General features: G+C 70.3%; 2 protein-coding genes and 1 non-coding gene across 3 annotated transcripts; all 3 read left to right on the top strand.

The window, feature by feature from the left end:
- Positions 1-659: 659 nt before the first annotated feature.
- On the top strand, positions 660-6130 carry EEF2 (eukaryotic translation elongation factor 2). The gene is made up of 14 exons (XM_062185014.1): positions 660-766; positions 1430-1644; positions 2043-2224; positions 2293-2504; positions 2702-2880; positions 2954-3059; positions 3214-3327; positions 3435-3769; positions 3968-4226; positions 4408-4515; positions 4595-4948; positions 5023-5205; positions 5286-5418; positions 5595-6130. The coding sequence occupies exons 1-14, from the start codon at positions 764-766 to the stop codon at positions 5786-5788; spliced, it is 2577 nt and encodes an 858-aa protein (XP_062040998.1). The 5' UTR covers positions 660-763; the 3' UTR covers positions 5789-6130.
- LOC133754617 (small nucleolar RNA SNORD37) lies at positions 2567-2631 on the top strand. Its single transcript, XR_009865292.1, has one exon. It is a non-coding gene; the product is annotated as a small nucleolar RNA SNORD37 (small nucleolar RNA).
- A 1257-nt stretch (positions 6131-7387) lies between the features above and the next one.
- DAPK3 (death associated protein kinase 3) lies at positions 7388-19684 on the top strand. The gene is made up of 9 exons (XM_062185019.1): positions 7388-7465; positions 9243-9351; positions 15364-15724; positions 16069-16198; positions 16290-16338; positions 16533-16559; positions 17186-17338; positions 18185-18230; positions 18590-19684. Exons 2-9 carry the CDS (start codon positions 9269-9271, stop codon positions 19124-19126), a joined length of 1386 nt encoding a protein of 461 aa, XP_062041003.1. The 5' UTR covers positions 7388-7465; positions 9243-9268; the 3' UTR covers positions 19127-19684.
- The last annotated feature ends 2195 nt before the right edge of the window (positions 19685-21879 follow it).

Genomic DNA, 21879 nt, shown 5'->3' with positions numbered 1-21879 from the left:
GCTGCCACCGGCCGCTGGGCGCCCCGCAGCCCGGGAAGTGTGCCTCGCCGGGGCGTGGGGATCCACGCAAGGCTTTTTTTTTTTACAAGGCTCATTTTCCCACGACCTCTGCTGGGAGACGTTCGCAGCGTCTTTACGGGGCAGCCCAGTCGATGCATCCTTGCAAAACAGTTTTTTTTTTTTTTTTTTTTTTTGCCTTTTTAAGATAAGTGCGAAAGGCAGCGAACTCGTGACCCTGGGGCAGCGACGCGCGAGCAGCTGCAGGAGCAGCACCGGGCGTCGCAGGCACCCATTCCCCCCTGCGCAAGCCCCTTACGTAATTCCCAAATCAGGAAAGTGACACTTAGGGACCCTTGTGACAGGGTCTTAACAAAAATGTTCCGCACTGTGCGTGCTACCACGGGCGCTTTGTCTGTCCCAGCCTACTGCGCGCTCCTCCCCCGGTGCACCTGCACCTTTTGCACGGAAGGCCTGCGCCCGCGTGGGAGCCGCCCGCCGCCCCCAGGCCGCCAACCCCGTGCACCCACACCCGCCGGCCGCGCCGGGCCCTGAGGGGTTAACAGGAGGCGGGCGTCTGTGCGCCTGCGCGCCCCGCGCCTGCGCCCCGCCCCCGCCTCGCGGTCATGTGACGCACCCAACCGGCGTCGGCCTATAAAGCGCTGGGTGTTGACGTCAGCGTTCTCTTCCGCCGCCGTCGCCGCCATCCTCGGCGCGACCTGCCTCGCTCGGGTCTGCTTGGGAGAATCCACCGCCATCCGCCACCATGGTGAGCACTGCGGGCCGCCCGGCGCCTGGGAGCGGCTGCGGGGCCCCCGCGAGCCCGCCGCTGCCGCGCCGGCCCCCGACGGGGCGGGAGAGCAGTCATGGCGGCGGCGGCGGCGGGGCCGGCGGGCTCGGGGCCGGGGGAAGCGGCCGCCGCCATGACTGCGCGGCGCGCGGCTCCCCGGGCGGCTGCTGGGGGCTCGTGGGGGCGCCCGGCGGGGCGGGGCCGGGGCCGGGCGTGCTGATGTGGCGGGCGCCTTACGTAAGCGGCGGGGCTGCGGGGGGCGCGGGGGGCGCGGGCGGGCTGCCCTCCCGGGGACACCCGGTGCCACCGTGGCCCGGCCCTTGACCTTCGTGCGCGTCGCAGCCGCGAGGTGTCGCCTTGCACCTGCCGACCCGGAAGCTGCCCTGCTGGGGGGCTCCTGGGGGGCTGCCCTGTTGGCCGAGTGGGCAGCGGGGTGGTCTCGGGGTTACGAGCTGCTCGGCGGCGGCCGGCGGGGTCGGGTGGCCCCGGGGGGAGGGGTCGGCTGCACCTGCTGTCACGCCCGGGGGTCGCCCTCCCCGTCTGCTGTCTGGAGTGACAGCTCAGTAGCCGGCTGGAGACGGTGGGCGGGGCCCGCGGCCCCCGACCCCCGCCCAGCAGCTTCCTCCCCCCCTCCCCCCGCAGGTGAACTTCACCGTAGACCAGATCCGGGCCATCATGGACAAGAAGGCCAACATCCGCAACATGTCGGTCATCGCACACGTGGACCACGGCAAGTCCACGCTGACCGACTCCCTGGTGTGCAAGGCCGGCATCATCGCCTCGGCCCGCGCCGGGGAGACGCGCTTCACTGACACGCGCAAGGACGAGCAGGAGCGGTGCATCACCATCAAGTCCACGTGAGTGCGCGCGGCCGTGGGGGGGGCTGCATCACCGTCCAGTCCGCGGGAGTAGGCGGCCGGGGGGCGGGGCCGCACCTGCGTCATCACCCTCCCCCCGTGGCCCTGGTGCCCTCTGGACCCGGGCAGGGCGCTGCTGGCCACAGGTGGCCTGGGCAGGGGCAGGAGTGGCTGGGCAGGGAGGGGGGGGCTGTCTCCCTGGAGCATGGATGGCTGCGTCCCCCGGGGACACAGGACCCCACCTGGGCACCGGCTCGCTCGCTGTCACTGTGCAGGGCCCAGCACGACCCCGAGAGGGTCAGCTGGCCCCAGCGTCCCCGGCTCCAGTCTTGTCCGGGGTGGGTCCGGGGAGGGGCGGCCACCCTGCGCCTGGTGACCCCGGCCGCCCGTGTCCCCAGGGCCATCTCCCTGTTCTACGAGCTCTCGGAGAACGACCTGAACTTCATCAAGCAGAGCAAGGACGGCTCGGGCTTCCTCATCAACCTCATCGACTCCCCCGGCCACGTGGACTTCTCCTCCGAGGTCACGGCCGCCCTGCGCGTCACGGACGGCGCCCTGGTGGTGGTGGACTGCGTGTCCGGTGAGCGAGGGCTCTGGGGCTGGGTCAGGCCGGGCCGGGGCCGGGACTGAGCGCCGCGGCCCCCGCAGGCGTGTGCGTGCAGACGGAGACGGTGCTGCGCCAGGCCATCGCCGAGCGCATCAAGCCCGTGCTGATGATGAACAAGATGGACCGCGCGCTGCTGGAGCTGCAGCTGGAGCCCGAGGAGCTGTACCAGACCTTCCAGCGCATCGTGGAGAACGTGAACGTCATCATCTCCACCTACGGCGAGGGCGAGGGCGGGCCCATGGGCAACATCATGGTGAGTGCCGCTGGGGGCCGGGGACAGGGCCGGGGACCGGGGAGGGCCACAGCCCGGGCCCTGCCCGTGATGACTGCAATTTCTTCACTTTGACCTGACGTCTGCTGAAGAAACGCTGTGTCTGAGGCCCGGGGGCTTCAGGGCTGCTGCCCGGGGCTGGGGGGCTGCAGCTGCTCAGCCGCCGCCCTCCTCCGCAGATCGACCCTGTGCTGGGCACCGTGGGCTTTGGGTCCGGCCTGCACGGCTGGGCCTTCACGCTGAAGCAGTTTGCCGAGATGTACGTGGCCAAGTTCGCGGCCAAGGGCGAGGGCCAGCTCGGGCCGGCGGAGCGGGCCAAGAAGGTGGAGGACATGATGAAGAAGCTGTGGGGTGACCGGTGAGCACGCGGCCGGGCGGCAGCAGGCGGGTGTGGGGCGCGGGGCGGTGGCTGAGCTGCGACCTGCCCCCAGGTACTTCGACCCGTCCAACGGCAAGTTCAGCAAGTCAGCCACCAGCCCCGACGGGAAGAAGCTGCCGCGCACCTTCTGCCAGCTCATCTTGGACCCCATCTTCAAGGTGGGCGGGGCCCTGGAGTGGGGGCTGGGGGAGCTGGCTCGGCCCAGGGCTTGGGTTCAGAGCATGGTTGCGATGCCTGGGCTGTGCTGAGCCGGCCCCGGCCCCCGACCTGGTGCTGGGCTCACGGGTGCGATGCCATGTGCTGCGGTTGCAGGTGTTCGACGCCATCATGAACTTCAAGAAAGAGGAGACGGCGAAGCTGATCGAGAAGCTGGACATCAAGCTGGACAGCGAGGACAAGGACAAGGAGGGCAAGCCCCTGCTGAAGGTGGGCGGGCACGGGGAGGGTGGAAGGAGGGACGGAGCTGGGCCCTGACACGGGGACAGGGAGCCGGCCTGGGCCTCAGCCCCTGAGCCCTGCGCCGCCCTCCGCAGGCCGTGATGCGCCGCTGGCTGCCGGCCGGGGACGCCCTGCTGCAGATGATCACCATCCACCTGCCCTCGCCCGTCACGGCCCAGAAGTACCGCTGCGAGCTCCTGTACGAGGGGCCGCCCGATGACGAGGCCGCCATGGGCATTAAGAGCTGCGACCCCAAGGGGCCCCTGATGATGTACATCTCCAAGATGGTACCCACCTCCGACAAGGGCCGCTTCTACGCCTTTGGCCGCGTGTTCTCGGGGCTGGTGTCCACCGGCCTCAAGGTCAGGATCATGGGCCCCAACTACACGCCCGGCAAGAAGGAGGACCTGTACCTGAAGCCGATCCAGAGGTGAGCGCCTGAGCAGATGGCGCCTGCCTCTCCCGGCACACTTGCCTGCAGATGGCCCCGAGCCCCACGCAGTGGACAGGGCTGGGCCTGCAGGGGTACGGGGGTGGGTGGTGCCCACGTGTCCTGTGGGGGCCTGGAGTCCCGGGCACCTTCACTGCGGCTCAGCAGCGCTGAGCAGACTGCACCCTGCCTCCCCAGGACCATCCTGATGATGGGACGCTACGTGGAGCCCATCGAGGACGTGCCGTGCGGCAACATCGTGGGCCTGGTGGGCGTGGACCAGTTCCTGGTGAAGACGGGCACCATCACCACCTTCGAGCACGCGCACAACATGCGGGTGATGAAGTTCAGCGTGAGCCCTGTGGTGCGCGTGGCCGTGGAGGCCAAGAACCCGGCCGACTTGCCCAAGCTGGTGGAGGGGCTGAAGCGGCTGGCCAAGTCGGACCCCATGGTGCAGGTGTGCGTGATGGGCATGGCGGCCAGCCCCCCCCCCACCATGGCTGTCACTGCCTCCGGGGGCCGGGGCTCCTGATGGAAGCGGGGTGGTTGGGTGGGGGCCACTCCGGTCTCGGGCTGTGGGTCTGCGGGGAGAGCGCTCCAGGCCCTGGCTGACAGCGTGCTTGCTCGCGGCCCCGCAGTGCATCATCGAGGAGTCGGGCGAGCACATCATCGCGGGCGCGGGTGAGCTGCACCTGGAGATCTGCCTCAAGGACCTGGAGGAGGACCACGCCTGCATCCCCATCAAGGTGCGCTGGGGGCCGCTCGGGGTGCCTGTCGGAGGTGAGCTCCTCCCGCAGCGCCCTGACCTCCGGGCTCTCCCTGCAGAAATCCGACCCCGTGGTGTCCTACCGCGAGACGGTCAGTGAGGAGTCCAACGTGATGTGCCTCTCCAAGTCCCCCAACAAGCACAACCGCCTGTACATGAAGGCGCGCCCCTTCCCCGACGGCCTGGCCGAGGACATCGACAAGGGCGAGGTGTCGGCCCGCCAGGAGCTCAAGCAGCGGGCCCGCTACCTGGCCGAGAAGTACGAGTGGGACGTGGCCGAGGCCCGCAAGATCTGGTGCTTCGGGCCCGACGGCACCGGCCCCAACATCCTCACCGACATCACCAAGGGGGTGCAGTACCTCAACGAGATCAAGGACAGCGTGGTGGCCGGCTTCCAGTGGGCCACCAAGGAGGTGAGGCAGCGGCGGGCGGGCGTGGGCAGAGGGGTCACCGTGAGCGGTGCAGCCCCTGACACCTCCTCCCCCAGGGTGCGCTGTGTGAGGAGAACATGCGGGGCGTGCGCTTCGACGTGCACGACGTGACGCTGCACGCTGACGCCATCCACCGCGGGGGCGGCCAGATCATCCCCACGGCCCGGCGCTGCCTGTACGCCAGCGTGCTCACTGCACAGCCCCGCCTCATGGAGCCCATCTACCTTGTGGAGATCCAGGTGAGGCCAGCGGCCCCGGGCCCGCCCCGCGCCTGCCCAGCGCCCAGCAGCCGCTGCAACCCAGGCCCCTCTCTCCGCAGTGTCCTGAGCAGGTGGTCGGGGGCATCTATGGGGTGCTCAACAGGAAGCGCGGCCACGTGTTCGAGGAGTCGCAGGTGGCCGGCACGCCCATGTTCGTGGTCAAGGCCTACCTGCCCGTCAACGAGTCCTTTGGTAAGCCCGCGGCGGTGCCCCGGCTCCTAGGGGGGGCAGGCCTCAGGGTTCGGGCCCAGGCAGAGCCTCTGCTGGGGGTCGGCGCCTGGCTGGACTTCAGGTGCCACCTGGGGCGCTTGTCCTGCCTGAGGGGACGCTGCCCATGGCTGACGCCGTCTGCCCTGCCCGCCCCCCAGGCTTTACCGCCGACCTGCGCTCCAACACGGGTGGCCAGGCCTTCCCGCAGTGCGTGTTCGACCACTGGCAGATCCTGCCCGGCGACCCCTTCGACAACAGCAGCCGCCCCAGCCAGGTGGTGGCCGAGACGCGCAAGCGCAAAGGCCTCAAGGAGGGCATCCCGGCCCTGGACAACTTCCTGGACAAGTTGTAGGCGGGCCCGGCCCTGCCCCGCCCCACCGGGCGCCCCCACGTCGCCACAGCCGGAGCCGCCCCCCGCCGGCCTCCGCCATCACGCTTCGGGCTCCCGTATTTATTCCGGACTGCGCCCTCTGTGTAGGGACTCGGTGGCCGTGGGGGCAGGAGGGGGCGCCCGACCCTTGTTTCTCATTTCTTCACGGGACCGTGGGTGTGTGCAGGGTTCTAGGAGGGTCAGGTGGAGAGGTTGGGAGGGCAGCGCCCGCGGCCGGTCTCCCTGGAGCCGGGAGGGGCAGGCGGGCCGCGCCCTCCAGCTGCGCGCCATGAGAATAATAAATTGATGGGTGGTGACCATGCACAGCCGCCTGCCTGGCTCCGTCCTCTCGCTCGGGCCTGATGGGAGCCAAGGGGCCTTGGACGGCTCGGGGGACACCGCGCTGGCGCCAGATCCATCCCTTGGGACCGGCCAGGGTCCCGGTGAAGCCTGGTGACCTGTGGAGGGGTCTGGGAAGGCTGGGGTGGGGCAGGGTAGGGCCAGGGAAGGAAGCGGCCCTGTCCTGGGTTCTGAGCTCCATATAAGGTGTCCCAGCTCCCTGAGGCACTGGCCCCATCGGGGCGCCTGGGGTGTGTGTCCACCAGCCAGCTCCCGCCCCCAGGGTCCTAGGCAGGAGCTGCCACCTACAGACCTGGCCAGGGCACAGCACCTCTGTCCTGGCACCTGTGGGAGGGCCGCAGGCCTTCTCTGAGCCTCTGTGGGGTTGACATCAGATGGCTTCCCTGGGAGGCGCGGGGACGGCCAGGTCCCTGTGCTCAGAGCTCCAGGGGGCTCCCTCAGCAGAGCCGGGAGGGACGCCATGCCTGGGCTCCTGGCCCGCAGTGGACGGGGCAGTGACCTGGGTGGGCGTCGGGGGCGGGGTTGTGACGCCTACCCCAGCCCTGGGAGGCCCCTGCCGGCCGGTGCACCTGCGATGGGGCAGCCGCGGAGACCCACACCCGGCCCTGGTCTTCTGTGTTCAGGGAGTGGACCGGTGGGCGGCTGAGTGAATGTAAGAAACTGGGCCTCCGCCACCCACGTGGGGAAACCAGGTAACCAGAGCTGAAGTCGAACGTGTTTGCCACGGGTTAGGTCGTCGGGTCTGAGATCTTCCATCCGCTGGTTTTCTCCCCAAACGGCCAGGAGCCAGGCAGTCCGTGCAGGAGTCCACCAGAGCCCAGGCGGCCCCGTGACGCTGGCTGACGTCATTTGCACCTTTGCGCACTGAAGCCGCCCCGGGTCCCACCCCCAAGCGATGGCGCGCGGCCGTCCCGGTCTGAGCCTTGGGTTCGCCCACCTCGGGTCCACGGGAGCTGGAGGCACAGAGCCAGGACCCGGCTCCGGAGAGGCGGGAGGGGTGGTCCGGGTGCGGAAGTCAGCGTGCCGTCTGGTTGACTAGCATCCGCCCTAGCCAATCAGGTCATGGAAGATGAGCCGGTCAGCCAATCGTAGGGTCGCACTTGGGTGCGGTGGGCGGGATATGGAAGGAAGTGTTGACCCATGAGCGATGAAGGCCGCCCCCCGGGGCGGGCACTGGCCGACGCGGTGACGTCCGCGCAGGCGCATTGCCGTATCCGAAGCCGCGGGGCCGGAGGAGGTGGCGGCGGCGGCGGCCAGCACGGCGGGAGAGGAGGCGGCCGCGAACTCGGGACCGTGAGGGTGCGGAGGCGGCTGGAGCCGAGGCTGAGGGCCGGATGGGGCCGGGGCGCGGCTTCGGGTGCTTGCGGAGCACGGAGGGAGCGAGGAGGCCGGAGCAGGCTCCGGGGACACCCGGTGGCCGGGCCTGCGAGGGGCGTGGTGGCCGCGGGGAAGTGAGGGCGGGGAGTCCGCGAGAGGCGCTCTGGGCTCGGCCGGGGAGCGTGGGGAGCCGGGGGAAGGGCGACGTGGAGACGCAGGTGCGGCCGGCCGCGGGCTCACTGTGGGGTGGACACTGGGCGGGTGTCCCGGTCCTGAGGAGATCGGCCCTGCGGCGGGGAGACTGGGGTGGGGGCCCTGCGGCGGGGAGACTGTGGGGTGGGGGCCCTGCGGCGGGGAGACTGTGGGGTGGGGGCCCTGCCGCGGGGAGACTGTGGGGTGGGGGCCCTGCCGCGGGGAGACTGTGGGGTGGAGGCCCTGCCGCGGGGAGACTGGGCTGGGGGCCCTGCCGCGGGGAGACTGGGGTGGGGGCCCTGCCGCGGGGAGACTGTGGGGTGGGGGCCCTGCCGCGGGGAGACTGGGCTGGGGGCCCTGCCGCGGGAGACTGTGGGCTGGGGGCCCTGCCGCGGGGAGACTGTGGGGTGGAGGCCCTGCCGCGGGGAGACTGGGCTGGGGGCCCTGCCGCGGGGAGACTGGGGTGGGGGCCCTGCCGCGGGGAGACTATGGGGTGGAGGCCCTGCCGCGGGGAGACTGGGCTGGGGGCCCTGCCGCGGGCTGACTGTGGGGTGGGGGCCCTGCCGCGGGGAGACTGTGGGGTGGGGGCCCTGCCGCGGGGAGACTGGGCTGGGGGCCCTGCCGCGGGAGACTGTGGGCTGGGGGCCCTGCCGCGGGAGACTGTGGGCTGGGGGCCCTGCCGCGGGGAGACTGTGGGCTGGGGGCCCTGCCGCGGGGAGACTGTGGGCTGGGGGCCCTGCCGCGGGGAGACTGTGGGCTGGGGGCCCTGCCGCGGGGAGACTGTGGGGTGGGGGCCCTGCCGCGGGGAGACTGTGGGGTGGGGGCCCTGCCGCGGGGAGACTGTGGGCTGGGGGCCCTGCCGCGGGGAGACTGTGGGGTGGGGGCCCTGCCGCGGGGAGACTGTGGGGTGGGGGCCCTGCCGCGGGGAGACTGGGGTGGGGGCCCTGCCGCGGGGAGACTGTGGGGTGGGGGCCCTGCCGCGGGGAGACTGTGGGCTGGGGGCCCTGCCGCGGGAGACTGTGGGCTGGGGGCCCTGCCGCGGGGAGACTGTGGGCTGGGGGCCCTGCCGCGGGGAGACTGTGGGCTGGGGGCCCTGCCGCGGGGAGACTGTGGGCTGGGGGCCCTGCCGCGGGGAGACTGTGGGGTGGGGGCCCTGCCGCGGGGAGACTGTGGGGTGGGGGCCCTGCCGCGGGGAGACTGTGGGCTGGGGGCCCTGCCGCGGGGAGACTGTGGGGTGGGGGCCCTGCCGCGGGGAGACTGTGGGGTGGGGCCCTGCCGCGGGGAGACTGGGGTGGGGACCTGCCGCGGGGAGACTGTGGGGTGGGGGCCCTGCCGCGGGGAGACTGCGGTGGGGGCGCCCTCGTCCCGGCCCTGGGGAGGGGCGCTTGGCTGGCCAGGGTCGCAGGGACGCCCCCTCCCCGCCCGGGCTGTGGGCGGCCTTGGGAACCGCGGGTACAGGGCGGGGGTCGTTGACGCAGCGCCCCGCGGGTGCAGGGCCGGGGGCCCGGGGCGGGGGCTCCTGTGCCGGCACAGCTCAGCGCGCGTCCCTCCTCCCCGTGTCCTCCAGGGCCGCCGTGCAGGCGCCGCGGGCCCATGACGGACGCGGACAACGCCATGTCCACCTTCCGGCAGGAGGCCGTGGAGGACCACTATGAGATGGGGGAGGAGCTGGGCAGGTGAGCGGCGCCCCCTTCCCACGCCGGGAAGCCCCCGCTTCCGGCGCCCTTTGTGAAGCCGCAGCCTTATTTGGCCAGTCCGCGGCCGCCGGCCCTGCCCCGTGACGTCACCAGCGGGGAATGTAAATAGCTGCGTGCCGGGAGCCCCCCCGCCTTGTTCGCCCCGCAGCCGTGACGTCATCGCCAGTGATGTCATCGCCCGCTGCCGCACCGGGGCCTGGCCGCGGCTGGAGTCCTTGGGCAAAGACAGGGAAAACGCGCCCTCCGACCCCCGTGTTCGCCCCTGCCTGGACCCAGTGACCCTCAGCCGGGGCGCTATGAGCCCGGGCTAACGACCGCAGCCCCTTCGAGGGCCACCCAGAAGCCGTCGGGGTCGCCACAGCTGCTCCGACCCCAGCTCCCTGCGGTCTGCTTCCCGGGAGGGCAGGGGGCTCGGGACCAGGTCCCTGCCACCCACATGGAGTGTGCGCCCAGCCCCTGGGCTTGCCTAGGCCGGCACTGGCTGTGGTTGGCATCTGTGGCCTGCACCGTGGACGGAGGACCTCTGTCCCCGTCCCTGTCTCTCCCTCTGTCCCTGTCCCCCCCTCTGTCCCTGTCCCTCTGTCCCCTGCCCTGTCCCTCTGTCCCTGCCCTGTCCCTATGTCCCTGTCCCTCCCTCTGTCCCTGTCCCCCCTCTGTCCCTGTCCCTCTGTCCCTGTCCCCCCCTCTGTCCCTGTCCCTCTGTCCCTGTCCCCCCTCTGTCCCTGTCCCCCCCTCTGTCCCTGTCATGTCCCTGTCCCCCCCTCTGTCCCTGTCCCTCTGTCCCTGTCCCCCCCTCTGTCCCTGTCCCTCTGTCCCTGCCCTGTCCCTATGTCCCTGTCCCCCCCTCTGTCCCTGTCCCCCCCTCTGTCCCTCTGTCCCTGTCCCTCTGTCCCTGTCCCCCCCTCTGTCCCCGTCCCTGTCCCTGCCCTGTCCCTGTCCCTCTGTCCCTGTCCCTCTGTCCCTGTCATGTCCCTGTCCCTCCCTATGTCCTTGTCCCTGTCCCTTCCTATGTCCCTGTCCCTGCCCTGTCCCTCTGTCCCTGTCCCTCTGTCCCTGTCCCCCCCTCTGTCCCTGTCCCTCTGTCCCTGTCCCCCCCTCTGTCCCCGTCCCTGTCCCTGCCCTGTCCCTCTGTCCCTGTCCCTCTGTCCCTGTCATGTCCCTGTCCCTCCCTATGTCCTTGTCCCTGTCCCTTCCTATGTCCCTGTCCCTGCCCTGTCCCTCTGTCCCTGTCCCCCCTCTGTCCCTGTCCCTGTCCCCCCCTCTATCCCTGTCCCTCTGTCCCCATCCCTGTCCCTGCCCTGTCCCTCTGTCCCTCCCTCTGTCCCTGTCCCTCTGTCCCTGTCCCCCCCTCTGTCCCTGTCCCTCTGTCCCTGTCCCTGTCCCCCCCCATCCCTGTCCCTCTGTCCCCATCCCTGTCCCTGCCCTGTCCCTCTGTCCCTCCCTCTGTCCCTGTCCCTCTGTCCCTGTCCCTCCCTCTGTCCCTGTCCCCCCTCTGTCCCTGTCCCTCTGTCCCTGTCCCCCCCTCTGTCCCTGTCCCTCTGTCCCTGTCCCCCCCTCTGTCCCTGTCCCTCTGTCCCTGTCCCTCCCTCTGTCCCTGTCCCCCCTCTGTCCCTGTCCCTCTGTCCCTGTCCCCCCCTCTATCCCTGTCCCTCTGTCCCCATCCCTGTCCCTGCCCTGTCCCTCTGTCCCTCCCTCTGTCCCTGTCCCTCTGTCCCTGTCCCTGCCCTGTCCCTCTGTCCCTCCCCCTGTCCCTCCCTACGTCCTTGTCCCTGTCCCTTCCTATGTCCCTGTCCCTGCCCTGTCCCTCTGTCCCTGTCCCTCTGTCCCTGTCCCTGCCCTGTCCCTCTGTCCCTCCCCCTGTCCCTCCCTCTGTCCCTGTCCCCCCCGTCCCTGTCCCTCTGTCCCTGCCCTGTCCCTCTGTCCCTGTCCCTCTGTCCCTGTCCCTGCCCTGTCCCTCTGTCCCTCCCCCTGTCCCTCCCTCTGTCCCTGTCCCTGCCCTGTCCCTGTCCCTCTGTCCCTGTCCCTGCCCTGTCCCCCCCTCTGTCCCTGTCCCTCTGTCCCTGTCCCTCTGTCCCTGTCCCTGCCCTGTCCCCCACTCTGTCCCTGTCCCTCTGTCCCTGTCCCTCTGTCCCTGTCCCTCTGTCCCTGCCCTGTCCCCCCCTCTGTCCCTGTCCCTCTGTCCCTGTCCCTCTGTCCCTGTCCCCCCCCTCTGTCCCTGTCATGTCCCTGTCCCTGCCCTGTCCCTCTGTCCCTCCCCCTGTCCCTCCCTCTGTCCCTGTCCCTCCCTCTGTCCCTGTCCCTCCCTATGTCCTTGTCCCTGTCCCTCTGTCCCTGCCCTGTCCCTCTGTCCCTGTCCCTCTGTCCCTGTCCCCCCCTCTGTCCCTGTCCCTCTGTCCCTGTCCCCCCCTCTGTCCCCCCTCTGTCCCTCCCTCTGTCCCCGTCCCTCTGTCCCTGTCCCTGTCCGTCTCTCTCTGCCTTTCAAGTTAAAAGGGAGAAACACAGAAGCAGGCAGCTCTGTCAGTGCTTACAGAAATACCGTGCAGGCTGTGTGAGCAGTGTTGAAAATTTATCCATTTAGGCCGGCGCCGTGGCTTAACAGGCTAATCCTCCGCCTTGCGGCGCCAGCACACCGGGTTCTAGTCCCGGTCGGGGCGCCAGATTCTGTCCCGGTTGCCCCTCTTCCAGGCCAGCTCTCTGCTGTGGCCCGGGAAGGCAGTGAAGGATGGCCCAAGTGCTTGGGCCCTGCACCCGCATGGGAGACCAGGAGAAGCACCTGGCTCCTGGCTTCAGATCAGTGCGGTGTGCCGGCCACAGCGGCCATTGGAGGGTGAACCAACGGCAAAAAGGAAGACCTTTCTCTCTGTCTCTCTCTCTCTCTCTCTCTATCACTCAGCCTGTCAAAAGAAGAAAAAAAGAAAAAAAGAAAATTTATCCATTTTGGTAACAAATTTGAGGGCCGGCACTGTGACATACTGGGCTAAGCCTCCACCTGCAGCTCCGGCATCCCACATGGGCGCCGGTTCGAGTCCTGGCTGCTCCATTTCCAATCCAGCCCCCTGCTATGACCTGGGAGAGCAGTGGACGATGGCCCAAGTCCTTGGGCCCCTGCACCTGCGTGGGAGACCCGGATGGAGCTCCTGGCTCCTGGCTTTGGCCTGGCCCAGCCCTGGCCATTGCAGCCATCTGGGGAGTGAGCCAGTGGATGGAAGACCCCCCCCCCCACACACACACACTCTGCTTCTCACAGCAGTTTTAGAAAGTACCAAGTTTGATCTAAGCTGATGGACCTGACTGTGGTCAGTGAGATGGACCAGGGTAGAAGTTATTTCTGAAATGTTTACCCACGGGCGCGACGCCGCGAACTGGGGTGCGTCTCCACTCTGCACGTCCTTTTTTGTTTTTGTTTTTTTTTTTTTAAGATTTATTTATTTATTTGAAAGAGTTACAGAGAGGCAGAGAGAGAGAGAGAGAGAGAGAGAGAGGTCTTCCACCTGCTGGTTCACTCCCCAGTTGGCCGCATCAGCCAGAGCTGTGCCGATCCGAAGCCAGGACCTCCATCCAGGTCTCCCACATGGGGGCAGGGGCCCGAGGACTTGGGCCATCGTCCACTGCTTTCCCAGGCCACAGCAGGGAGCTGGATCCGGAGCGGAGCAGCTGGGACTTGAACTGGCGCCCATAGGGGATGCCGGCACTGCGGGCGTGGCTTTACCCGCTACGCCTCGTGTGTTTGTATTTCTCGTGCCTGGGAGGTCCGAGGCTGGCCGTGGGGACAGAATCCTCCCCTGCCGTCCCCGTGGCCACGCTGGGCGGGGCAGCCCCGGCCTGTGGTCGCTGTGCAGGGCTGGGGGCCACGTTTCTGCCGAGGGCCACTCGGAGCTCTGTGGGCCTCGCGGGCCACGCAGGGTGGCAGCCTCGCAGCTGTTGATCCGCCGAATTCCCAGTGTCGCCTGCAGCCGCTCGGGCAAAGCCAAACCCAGTGATTCTGGGGTCCTCAGGCAGTCCCTGGCCAGACACCCCACCTCCACCCCCACAGCAGAGGGCTCGCCCCGTCCTTGTTTGGGGCCCAGCTTGTGGGCTGCTGGGAGCCGGCGGAGTCTGGCCGTCAGCTGCCAGGGTCGCCTTGGCGACGGGGATGCGGGTGAAGCCCCAGCAGCCGCCCCGGCCCGGCCTGCGGGGAGCAGGTGTGTCGGCGTTTGGGCCGCGTGCTTCTCTGTTCCCAACCTGAATTCGCATCCAAGATCTCAGCTGTCCACCCCCGGGTGTGCATCCAAGATCTCGGCCATCCACCCCCGGGTGTGCGGCCGTCCCAGCGGGGGGCTGTGTCCCCAGTGGCTCCTGGGCCGTGTCCCGCTCCCTTGTCCGTCCGTCCGTCCGTCTGTCGGCTCCCGGTGCTAGGGAAGCTGGGATCCAGACAGCCTCGCCCTGGGTTCCCCACACACTCAAGGCCTCCATGGGGGACCGGGGTCAGGGCTCTGACGGGGCTGCTTTGCTCCGGTCCCATCCGGCTCCGCTGTGGCCTGGGAAGACGGCAGAGGACGGGCCCCAGCACCGGTGTGGGAGATCGGGATGGAGCTCCTGCTCCTGGCTTCGGATCGGCGCAGCTCCGGTCAGTAAGGCCATCTGGGGAGTGAACCAGCGGATGCTTGACCTCTCTCTGTCTCTAACTCTCAAATAAAACACCAGGTGGGTGCAGGGGCCCAGCACTCGGGCCATCTTCTACTGCTCTCCCAGGCCACAGCAGAGAGCTGGACTGGAAGTGGAGCAGCCGGGACTTTCTCTCTCTCCCCCTCCCCCACCCTGCTTTCCCCCTCCCCCCTGCCTTTCTGTAACTCTGCCTTTCAAATAAAGAACTTTTTTTTTTTTTTTTTTTTTAAAGAGAGGGAGAGACACACAGATCTTCTGTTCCCTGGTTCAGGCCCCAAATGCCCGCAGCAGCCAGGGCTGGGCCTGGGCAAGCCAGGTGCCAGAGCTCCGCACGGGCACCCTGGGTTCTAGTCCTGGTCGGGGCGCCGGATTCTGTCCCGGTTGCCCCTCTTCCAGGCCAGCTCTCTGCTGTGGCCCGGGAGGACAGTGGAGGATGGCCCAAGTGCTTGGGCCCTGCACCCCATGGGAGACCAGGAGAAGCACCTGGCTCCTGGCTTCGGATCAGTGGCGGTGCGCCGGCCACAGTGCGCCAGCTGCGGCGGCCATTGGAAGGTGAACCAACGGCAAAGGAAGACCTTTCTCTCTGTCTCTCACTGTCCACTCTGCCTGTCAAAAAAAAAAAAAAAAAAAGATTTATTTATTTATTTGAAAGAGGAAGAAACATCTTCCACCTGCTGGTTCACTCGGGCTGAAGCCAGGAGCCAGGAGCTTCTTCCAGGTCTCCCACGCAGGTGCAGGGCCCCAGCACTCGGGCCATCTTCTACTGCTTTCCCAGGCCACAGCAGAGAGCTGGACTGGAAGTGGAAGCCGGGACTAGAACCGGCGCCCCTATGGGATGCTGGCGGCGCTGGCAGCGGCCCTACCCTCTACACCACAGCGCCGGCCCCGTGTTTATTGTGTTAAAGGCTGGTGTTCCCCGGCCAGAGCTCGGGGGTCCCCAGTGTCGGTGCGGGGCAAGGGGTTGCAGGGCCCCCTGTTTTCCCACGGGGCTTCATTCACGGCCCACGCTTCGCCCCTTTGAAGTGTGCAGTCCCGCGGTTCCCTGCGTCTCGGGGTTGCGTGGCCAGCACTGCTGTCTCCTTGTCCAGTCCCCAGAGAGAGACCCCACCCCACCCCAGTCCCTGTGCAGCCCCCACGCCTCCGTGTCTGGGCGTGACGCCCTCGGATCCCACCCCACCCCCGGTCTGGGTGAGATGCCCTCGGGGCCCTGCTGCTGGCCCCGGGGAGCTGACCCTGGGCCCACCCCAGTCCCTGTGCAGCCCCCTGGGTCTGGACATGACGCCCTTGGAGCCCTGCTGCCCCCCCCCCCAGCTGACCCGCGCCCGCCCGCTCTGCCCCGCCCCGCAGCGGCCAGTTCGCCATCGTGCGCAAGTGCCGGCAGAAGGGCACGGGGAAGGAGTACGCGGCCAAGTTCATCAAGAAGCGGCGCCTGTCGTCCAGCCGGCGCGGGGTCAGCCGCGAGGAGATCGAGCGCGAGGTGAGCATCCTGCGCGGCATCCGGCACCCCAACATCATCACGCTGCACGACGTCTTCGAGAACCGCACGGACGTGGTGCTCATCCTGGAGCTGGTCTCGGGCGGCGAGCTCTTCGACTTCCTGGCCGAGAAGGAGTCGCTGACGGAGGACGAGGCCACGCAGTTCCTCAAGCAGATCCTGGACGGCGTGCACTACCTGCACTCGAAGCGCATCGCGCACTTCGACCTCAAGGTGGGCGGGGCGGGGCCGGGGACCGGGGGCGGGGCTGAGGCTGGGGGGGCGGGGCGGGGTGGGGCCGGGGACCTGGGGCGGGGCTGATGCTGGGGGGTGGGGCGGGGTGGGGCCGGGGACCGGGGGCGGGGCTGAGGCTGGGTGGGCGGGGCGGGGTGGGACCGGGGGCGGGGCTGAGGCTGGGTGGGCGGGGTGGGGCCGGGGACCTGGGGTGGGGCTGAGTGGGCAGTGGCGAGGGGGCGGGGCCAGGGCGGGGTCCGCTGAGGCGAGGGGGCAGGGGCGGGGCGGGGCGCCGGGCAGCTGGTCTCGGGCGGCGTGGGCAGCGGCGGCCACTTCCCCCCCAGCCCGAGAACATCATGCTGCTGGACAAGAGCGCGCCCAACCCCCGCATCAAGCTCATCGACTTCGGCATCGCGCACCGGATCGAGGCGGGCAACGAGTTTAAGAACATCTTCGGCACCCCCGAGTTCGTGGGTGAGGTCCGGGCCCTGCTGCAGGGCGTGGGTCCGCGGGGCCAACGGGCAGGGCTGGGCCCTGAGGCCGCGATGTCCCCCCCTCCCCGCAGCTCCTGAGATCGTCAACTACGAGCCCCTGGGCCTGGAGGCGGACATGTGGTGAGCGCCGCGGTGGGGCGGCCGGGGGTCAGCGTGCGGGAGGCCGGGAGCTGCGGGCGTACACGTTTCCGGGGGACGGAATGACAGAGCCCACGGGGCTGCCCCCTGTGCAGGCGGCCCCGGGCCTCAGAACCCCGTGTGCGGGCGGGTGGGCGGGGGCCGCCCCGGCGCTCACCCGCCCCGTCTGTCCCCAGGAGCATCGGCGTCATCACCTACATCCTGTGAGTGCCCGGGAGGGAGCCCGCTGTCCCGGGACCCGGGGGGCTTGGGGCGCGGTGGCCGGGCCGGGAGACCCAGCTCCGGGGTCAGCGGTGGGGGCTGTCGGGGACCCCTGCTGAGCGTCCCAGCCACCCTGGCTTCCGTGTGAGCTTTGGGGGTGCTGAGCTCTCGGCCCCCACTCCAAGACGCTCTGCGGCCTGGCTCTGCCCCCCTGCCCCTGCCCTGTCTGCTGCCCCACCTCTTCCCCCCACCCCGTCTCTGCCTCTGCCCCCCTCTGCCCTGCCCCTGCCCCCCCAGATGCTCTGCCTTGTCCCCTCTCCCGCCCCTTCTTCTGCCCCCTGCCCCCCCGCCCCTTCCCCTGCCCCTGTCCCTGCCCCCTCCCACAGTACCCGCCCCCACCCCTGTCCCTGCCCCCTCCCACAGTACCCGCCCCCTAGGGGAGGGCACAGGCGGGGCTGTGTGCCTGCTCGTGGTTCGTGGTTCGGCGTGTCTCACCTGTGCTGCCCACCAGGCCCCGTGGCTGGGCCGGGGGCTTGGGCCCCCACCTGTGTCTGGGGGTTCGTCCCGGGGTGTGCGGGGCCGGGGGGCCGGGGCGGGCGGGCACGGTGACCGAGCCGGGCCCCCACAGCCTCAGCGGCGCGTCCCCGTTCCTCGGGGAGACGAAGCAGGAGACCCTGACCAACATCTCGGCCGTGAACTACGACTTCGACGAGGAGTACTTCAGCAACACCAGCGAGCTGGCCAAGGACTTCATCCGCCGGCTGCTGGTCAAGGACCCCAAGTAGGCGGGGGCCGCGGGGCGGTGGTTCTGGGGACGGCTCCAGACTGGCTTCTAGAAAAATCCAGAATCCTGGCAGCACAGCCCCCCCACCCCCCGCCTCCCCAAGCCGCCTACCCTGGCGTCGCTGGCCGGTGACGGGGTTGGGGTCCTGGGACCTGGTGTCCCCCCCTCGCCTCCCCGAGCCGCCTACCCTGGCGTCGCTGGCCGGTGACGGGGTTGGGGTCCCGGGCCCTGGTGTCCCCCCCTCGCCTCCCCGAGCCGCCTCCCCTGGCGTCGCTGGCCGGTGACGGGGTTGGGGTCCCGGGCCCTGGTGTCCCCCCCTCGCCTCCCCGAGCCGCCTCCCCTGGCGTCGCTGGCCGGTGACGGGGTTGGGGTCCCGGGCCCTGGTGTCCCCCCCTCGCCTCCCCGAGCCGCCTCCCCTGGCGTCGCTGGCCGGTGACGGGGTTGGGGTCCCGGGCCCTGGTGTCCCCCCCTCGCCTCCCCGAGCCGCCTCCCCTGGCGTCGCTGGCCGGTGACGGGGTTGGGGTCCCGGGCCCTGGTGTCCCCCCCTCGCCTCCCCGAGCCGCCTCCCCTGGCGTCGCTGGCCGGTGACGGAGTTGGGGTCCCGGGACCTGGTGTCCCCCCCTCGCCTCCCCGAGCCGCCTACCCTGGTGTCGCTGGCCGGTGACGGGGTTGGGGTCCTGGGCCCTGGTGTCCCCCCCGAGCCTCCCCGAGCCGCCTACCCTGGCGTCGCTGGCCGGTGACAGGGTTGGGGTCCTGGGCCCTGGTGTCCGTCCGGCTGTTGGTGGGGCCGAGGCAGTCGGGCCGTGGCGGGGCACCTGTGACCTGGGCTGGGGGCTCTTCCAGGAGGAGAATGACCATCGCCCAGAGCCTGGAGCACTCCTGGATCAAGGTGAGGGGCTGGGGGTGCGGGCCAGGGTCCCAGATGCGTGGGCGGGGCCAGCGGGGCGTCCTCGCCCCCCCACCGAGGTTGGACCTGCCGTGGCCCTGAGCCCGTGGAGACCTCGGCACGCTGCGCCGGGCACCCCCCGACCCTCAGATGGGGTCGCTGGGCCGGGGTCAGCGCCTGTTCTCTGGAGGCGGGGCGCGCGCTGCTCTGGTGGTCCCTTGGGGCGGGCGCTGCTGCGGGGCACCTCCCTGGGTGGGCGGGGCCTCCTGAGTGGGCGGGGCCCGCGAGGTGCCGTGAGTGGGCAGGAGCCTCGGCGGGCGGGGCCTTTCTGCTGGGCAGGCTCAGGCTGGGCGCTCCCGCAGGCCATCCGGCGGCGGAATGTGCGTGGCGAGGACAGCGGCCGCAGGCCCGAGCGGCGGCGGCTGAGGACGGCGCGGCTGAAGGAGTACACGATCAAGTCGCACTCCAGCATGCCGCCCAACAACAGCTACGCGAGCTTCGAGCGCTTCTCCCGCGTGCTGGAGGAGGTGGCGGCGGCCGAGGAGGGCCTGCGCGAGCTGGCGCGCGGCCGGCGCCTGTGCCACGACGACGTGGACGCGCTGCGCGCCATCTACGAGGAGAAGGAGGCCTGGTACCGCGAGGAGCACGCGAGCCTGGGCCAGGACCTGCGGCGCCTGCGCCAGGAGCTGCACTCGACGGCGGCGCTGCAGCGCCAGGCCCAGGAGGAGGCGCGGGGCGCGCTGCTGGGGGCCAGCGGGCTGCGGCGCCGCTTCAGCCGCCTGGAGAACCGCTACGAGGCGCTGGCCGAGCAGGTGGCGTCCGAGGTGCGCTTCGTGCAGGACCTGGTGCGCGCACTGGAGCAGGAGAAGCGGCAGGCAGGGGAGTGCAGCCTGCGCTAGCCCCCCCTGGCCCGGCCCGCGCCGCTGTGCGCCGGGGCTGCGGGGGCCCGGGCCGCCCCTCCTCGCGGCTCAGGCGGGGCTCAGCGCGCTGCACGGACAGGGTGGGGGGCGGGAGACTTGGGGAGCTCGTGAACAGTCGGGCCCCCCATGACCCTGGGAGGAGGGGCAGGTGCTGCCCATCGCGCGCAGTGGCGGTGGCCACGGCCCCTGCCCGTCCCCAGTGACGTCTGCGGTGCTGCTCTTGGGCCTGTCCATGCTCGGGGCCACGTGGACGCAACCCCCAGGGCGCCACAGCAGAGGCCCGGCTCCCATCGCTGGGAGGAAGCGGGGTCGCAGGGGCCCGGGTCCCCCAGCTGGGGCCACGCAGTACCGCCCGTCGCCGCCAGGGGCCGCCCTCCGCCTGAGCACAGGTCCGGGTGGGCGGGGGCGCGGACCCGGGCTGGGGTCCCCGCCGCGTGCCCGCCACGAGCCCCGTCGTGCCCGTGTGCATGTACACGCCATGTTCCTGTCAAGCTCGGAGAAATAAAACCTGACTCTGCCGGCTCCGTCTGTGGCTCGGCCTGGCAGGGGCGGCCCCTGGGGGGTGGTTGGGGGCGTGGACGGGGCCCCCCCCGGGATGGATTGGAGCGCGGGGGGCACTCGCACAGCCTCGTGGGGAGGCAACGGCGGACAGGGAGGGGATTGGTCGCCAGGCGCCGGGGAGGGAGGGGCGGTGTCCACGGGGCGGGGCTTCCATTTGGGGCGGGATGGCGCCCGGGCCAAGCCAGATGCGCGGTGAGGCTCTCCGAGGCCCGAGCCCGCCCAGGCCCCCGTGCCGAGACGGCCCCTCCAGCCCTGCTGGCACAGGAAGGCAGGGGTCACGGCCGCCGCCCAAGGCACTGCTGGACCTCGCTGACCTCTGCCGAAGGCTCCCGGGAGGACACGGCCACTAGGGGGCGCCGGAGGGCCGGGCGGAGGCTGGACCGGGTGTGGACAGACAGAAGCGGCCGCTGGGGACTGAGCCCGGGCATTGGCTCCAGAGGCCCCGGACGAGTAATTCCACGTCCTGCAGGCCTCGTGGTCGCTTGGAAGCTGCTAAGGTCGTGGGGCCCTGTGTGGCCGAGTCCCGAGGTGTCGCTGGGTGTCCATGTCCCCCCTGCTCCCCTTGTAGGGCCCCTCTGACCCCTGACCTCCGTCAGCAGGGACTCGGCGTGGGGCCCACGTGGCAGGGCCGGCCAGGCGCGCCTTGTGGGATTTGTGCCGTCCCCTCGGGGATACAGTGGCCGCCTGGGACTGCCCAGTGGAAGGAGGCCCAGGGCCGGCGCCGAGGCGTAGCCTGTGAAGCCGCTGCCTGCAGCGCCGGCATCCCATAGGGGCACTGGTTCGAGTCCCGGCTGCTCCACTTCCGGTCCAGCTCCCGGCTATGGCCTGGGAAAGCAGTGGAGGATGGCCAAGTCCTTGGGCCCCTGTACCCACGTGGGAGACCCGGATGGAGCTCCTGGCTCCTGGCTTCGGATCGGCACAGCTCTGGCAGCCATGTGGGGAGTGGACCAGCAGACGCTTGCTCGCTCGCTCACTCGCTCGCTCTCATGCTGCCTTTCAAATAAGTAATTAAAAATAAAATCTTAGAAAGCCCCTCCCCTCCGACCCTTGGCTTCCGCTCGCAGATGGGGCGGCCGAGCCCGGGGCCCCGGGGACCTCAGCCAAGCCCAGCGCAGCAGGTAGACGTGGAACGACCCGGAACCCAGCACCCAGGCCGGCCGGGGAGGGCGCTCCGTGACGCCCCTGGCCTTTTCACCGCTTCCCCCAGGCGGCGAGGGTGGAGCCGGACAGCAGCCCCTGGCCCCCCTGGGGGGGGGCCTGCTGGCCACCCAGGGCGCTGGTGGTGGTTGGGTGGGGTCTTAGAGCCACACCCGGCCCCAGGTGAGGCCTCGTCCCCAGGAGGCCATGGGGGCCTTCGTTTTATGCCTGAGGCCGAGGCTTGGATCTGGACTTGGAACCCAGCCCAGGTCACCGAGGTGGGGGGCAGGGACCCGGCTCTGGGGCTGGGGCGCCGGCTGTCCTACGAATCTTCCCTTTATCGCCAGGGGGCGCCATCACCGCCCCCTTCCGGGTTCTGGGGCGCCCTGTGCGCGTGCTGCCCTGGCCGGGGCCGGGAGCAGGTGCAGGAGAGGGCGGAGCCGGGCGCGGACGCGGCGGCCCGGTGCTGACCGTACAAGGGCAAGCCGTGGTGGGCGCTATTAATAACCAGGCTGCGGGCGCTCGGAGGCTATAAATGCGGTGGGGGCGGCCGGAGCGGCTCCTCCAGCCCCTGTTGTGAGACAAAAAGAACAGTAAGTACCCAAACCACGCGGCTGCCCCCGCCCCAGGGCCCACACGTGAGACACACACAAGTGGCCCAGCCAGACCCCCACCCCCCGACAGAGGCCCGCCAGCCCCTCCCCGCCAGGGGGAGCTGGGGGGGGGGCGCGGGGCGGAGGGGCCGGGCCTGACTTCCCCTCTGCTTACCCAGGGAGAAGCCACAGACCCCAGGCATGCATGCGTGCTATGCGGTGGGGGACGGGGGGCAGTGAGGACTGAGGTGGGGGCCCCTCCCTGCCCCCCCTCTGGCCCCCAGACCCCTTCGGCTTTATATCGTGTGAGTCCCTTTGTGGGAGGAGCCCCCTCCACCTCCCCGACCCCGCCCGGAGCTGTCACCTCCCCAGCCCCAGGAGCCACCCCCACCCCTCCCTCACCTTGGAGGGGCCGCGGGGCCTCATGACCGCCCAGGATGG

This window comes from Lepus europaeus, unplaced genomic scaffold (genome assembly GCF_033115175.1).
Source record: "Lepus europaeus isolate LE1 unplaced genomic scaffold, mLepTim1.pri SCAFFOLD_229, whole genome shotgun sequence".
NCBI lineage: Eukaryota > Metazoa > Chordata > Mammalia > Lagomorpha > Leporidae > Lepus > Lepus europaeus.
This window is presented reverse-complemented; position numbering and strand designations above follow the sequence as displayed.

Coding starts and splice junctions, on each gene's coding strand:
- EEF2 (XM_062185014.1), top strand. Junction 2,505..2,701: donor GGCCCATGGGCAACATCATG/GTGAGTGCCGCT, acceptor CCTCCTCCGCAG/ATCGACCCTGTGCTGGGCAC. Junction 4,516..4,594: donor ACGCCTGCATCCCCATCAAG/GTGCGCTGGGGG, acceptor CTCTCCCTGCAG/AAATCCGACCCCGTGGTGTC.
- DAPK3 (XM_062185019.1), top strand. CDS start 9,269: ATGACGGACGCGGACAACGCCATGTCCACCTTCCGGCAGGAGGCCGTG. Junction 17,339..18,184: donor CTGCTGGTCAAGGACCCCAA/GTAGGCGGGGGC, acceptor GGGCTCTTCCAG/GAGGAGAATGACCATCGCCC. Junction 18,231..18,589: donor TGGAGCACTCCTGGATCAAG/GTGAGGGGCTGG, acceptor GCGCTCCCGCAG/GCCATCCGGCGGCGGAATGT.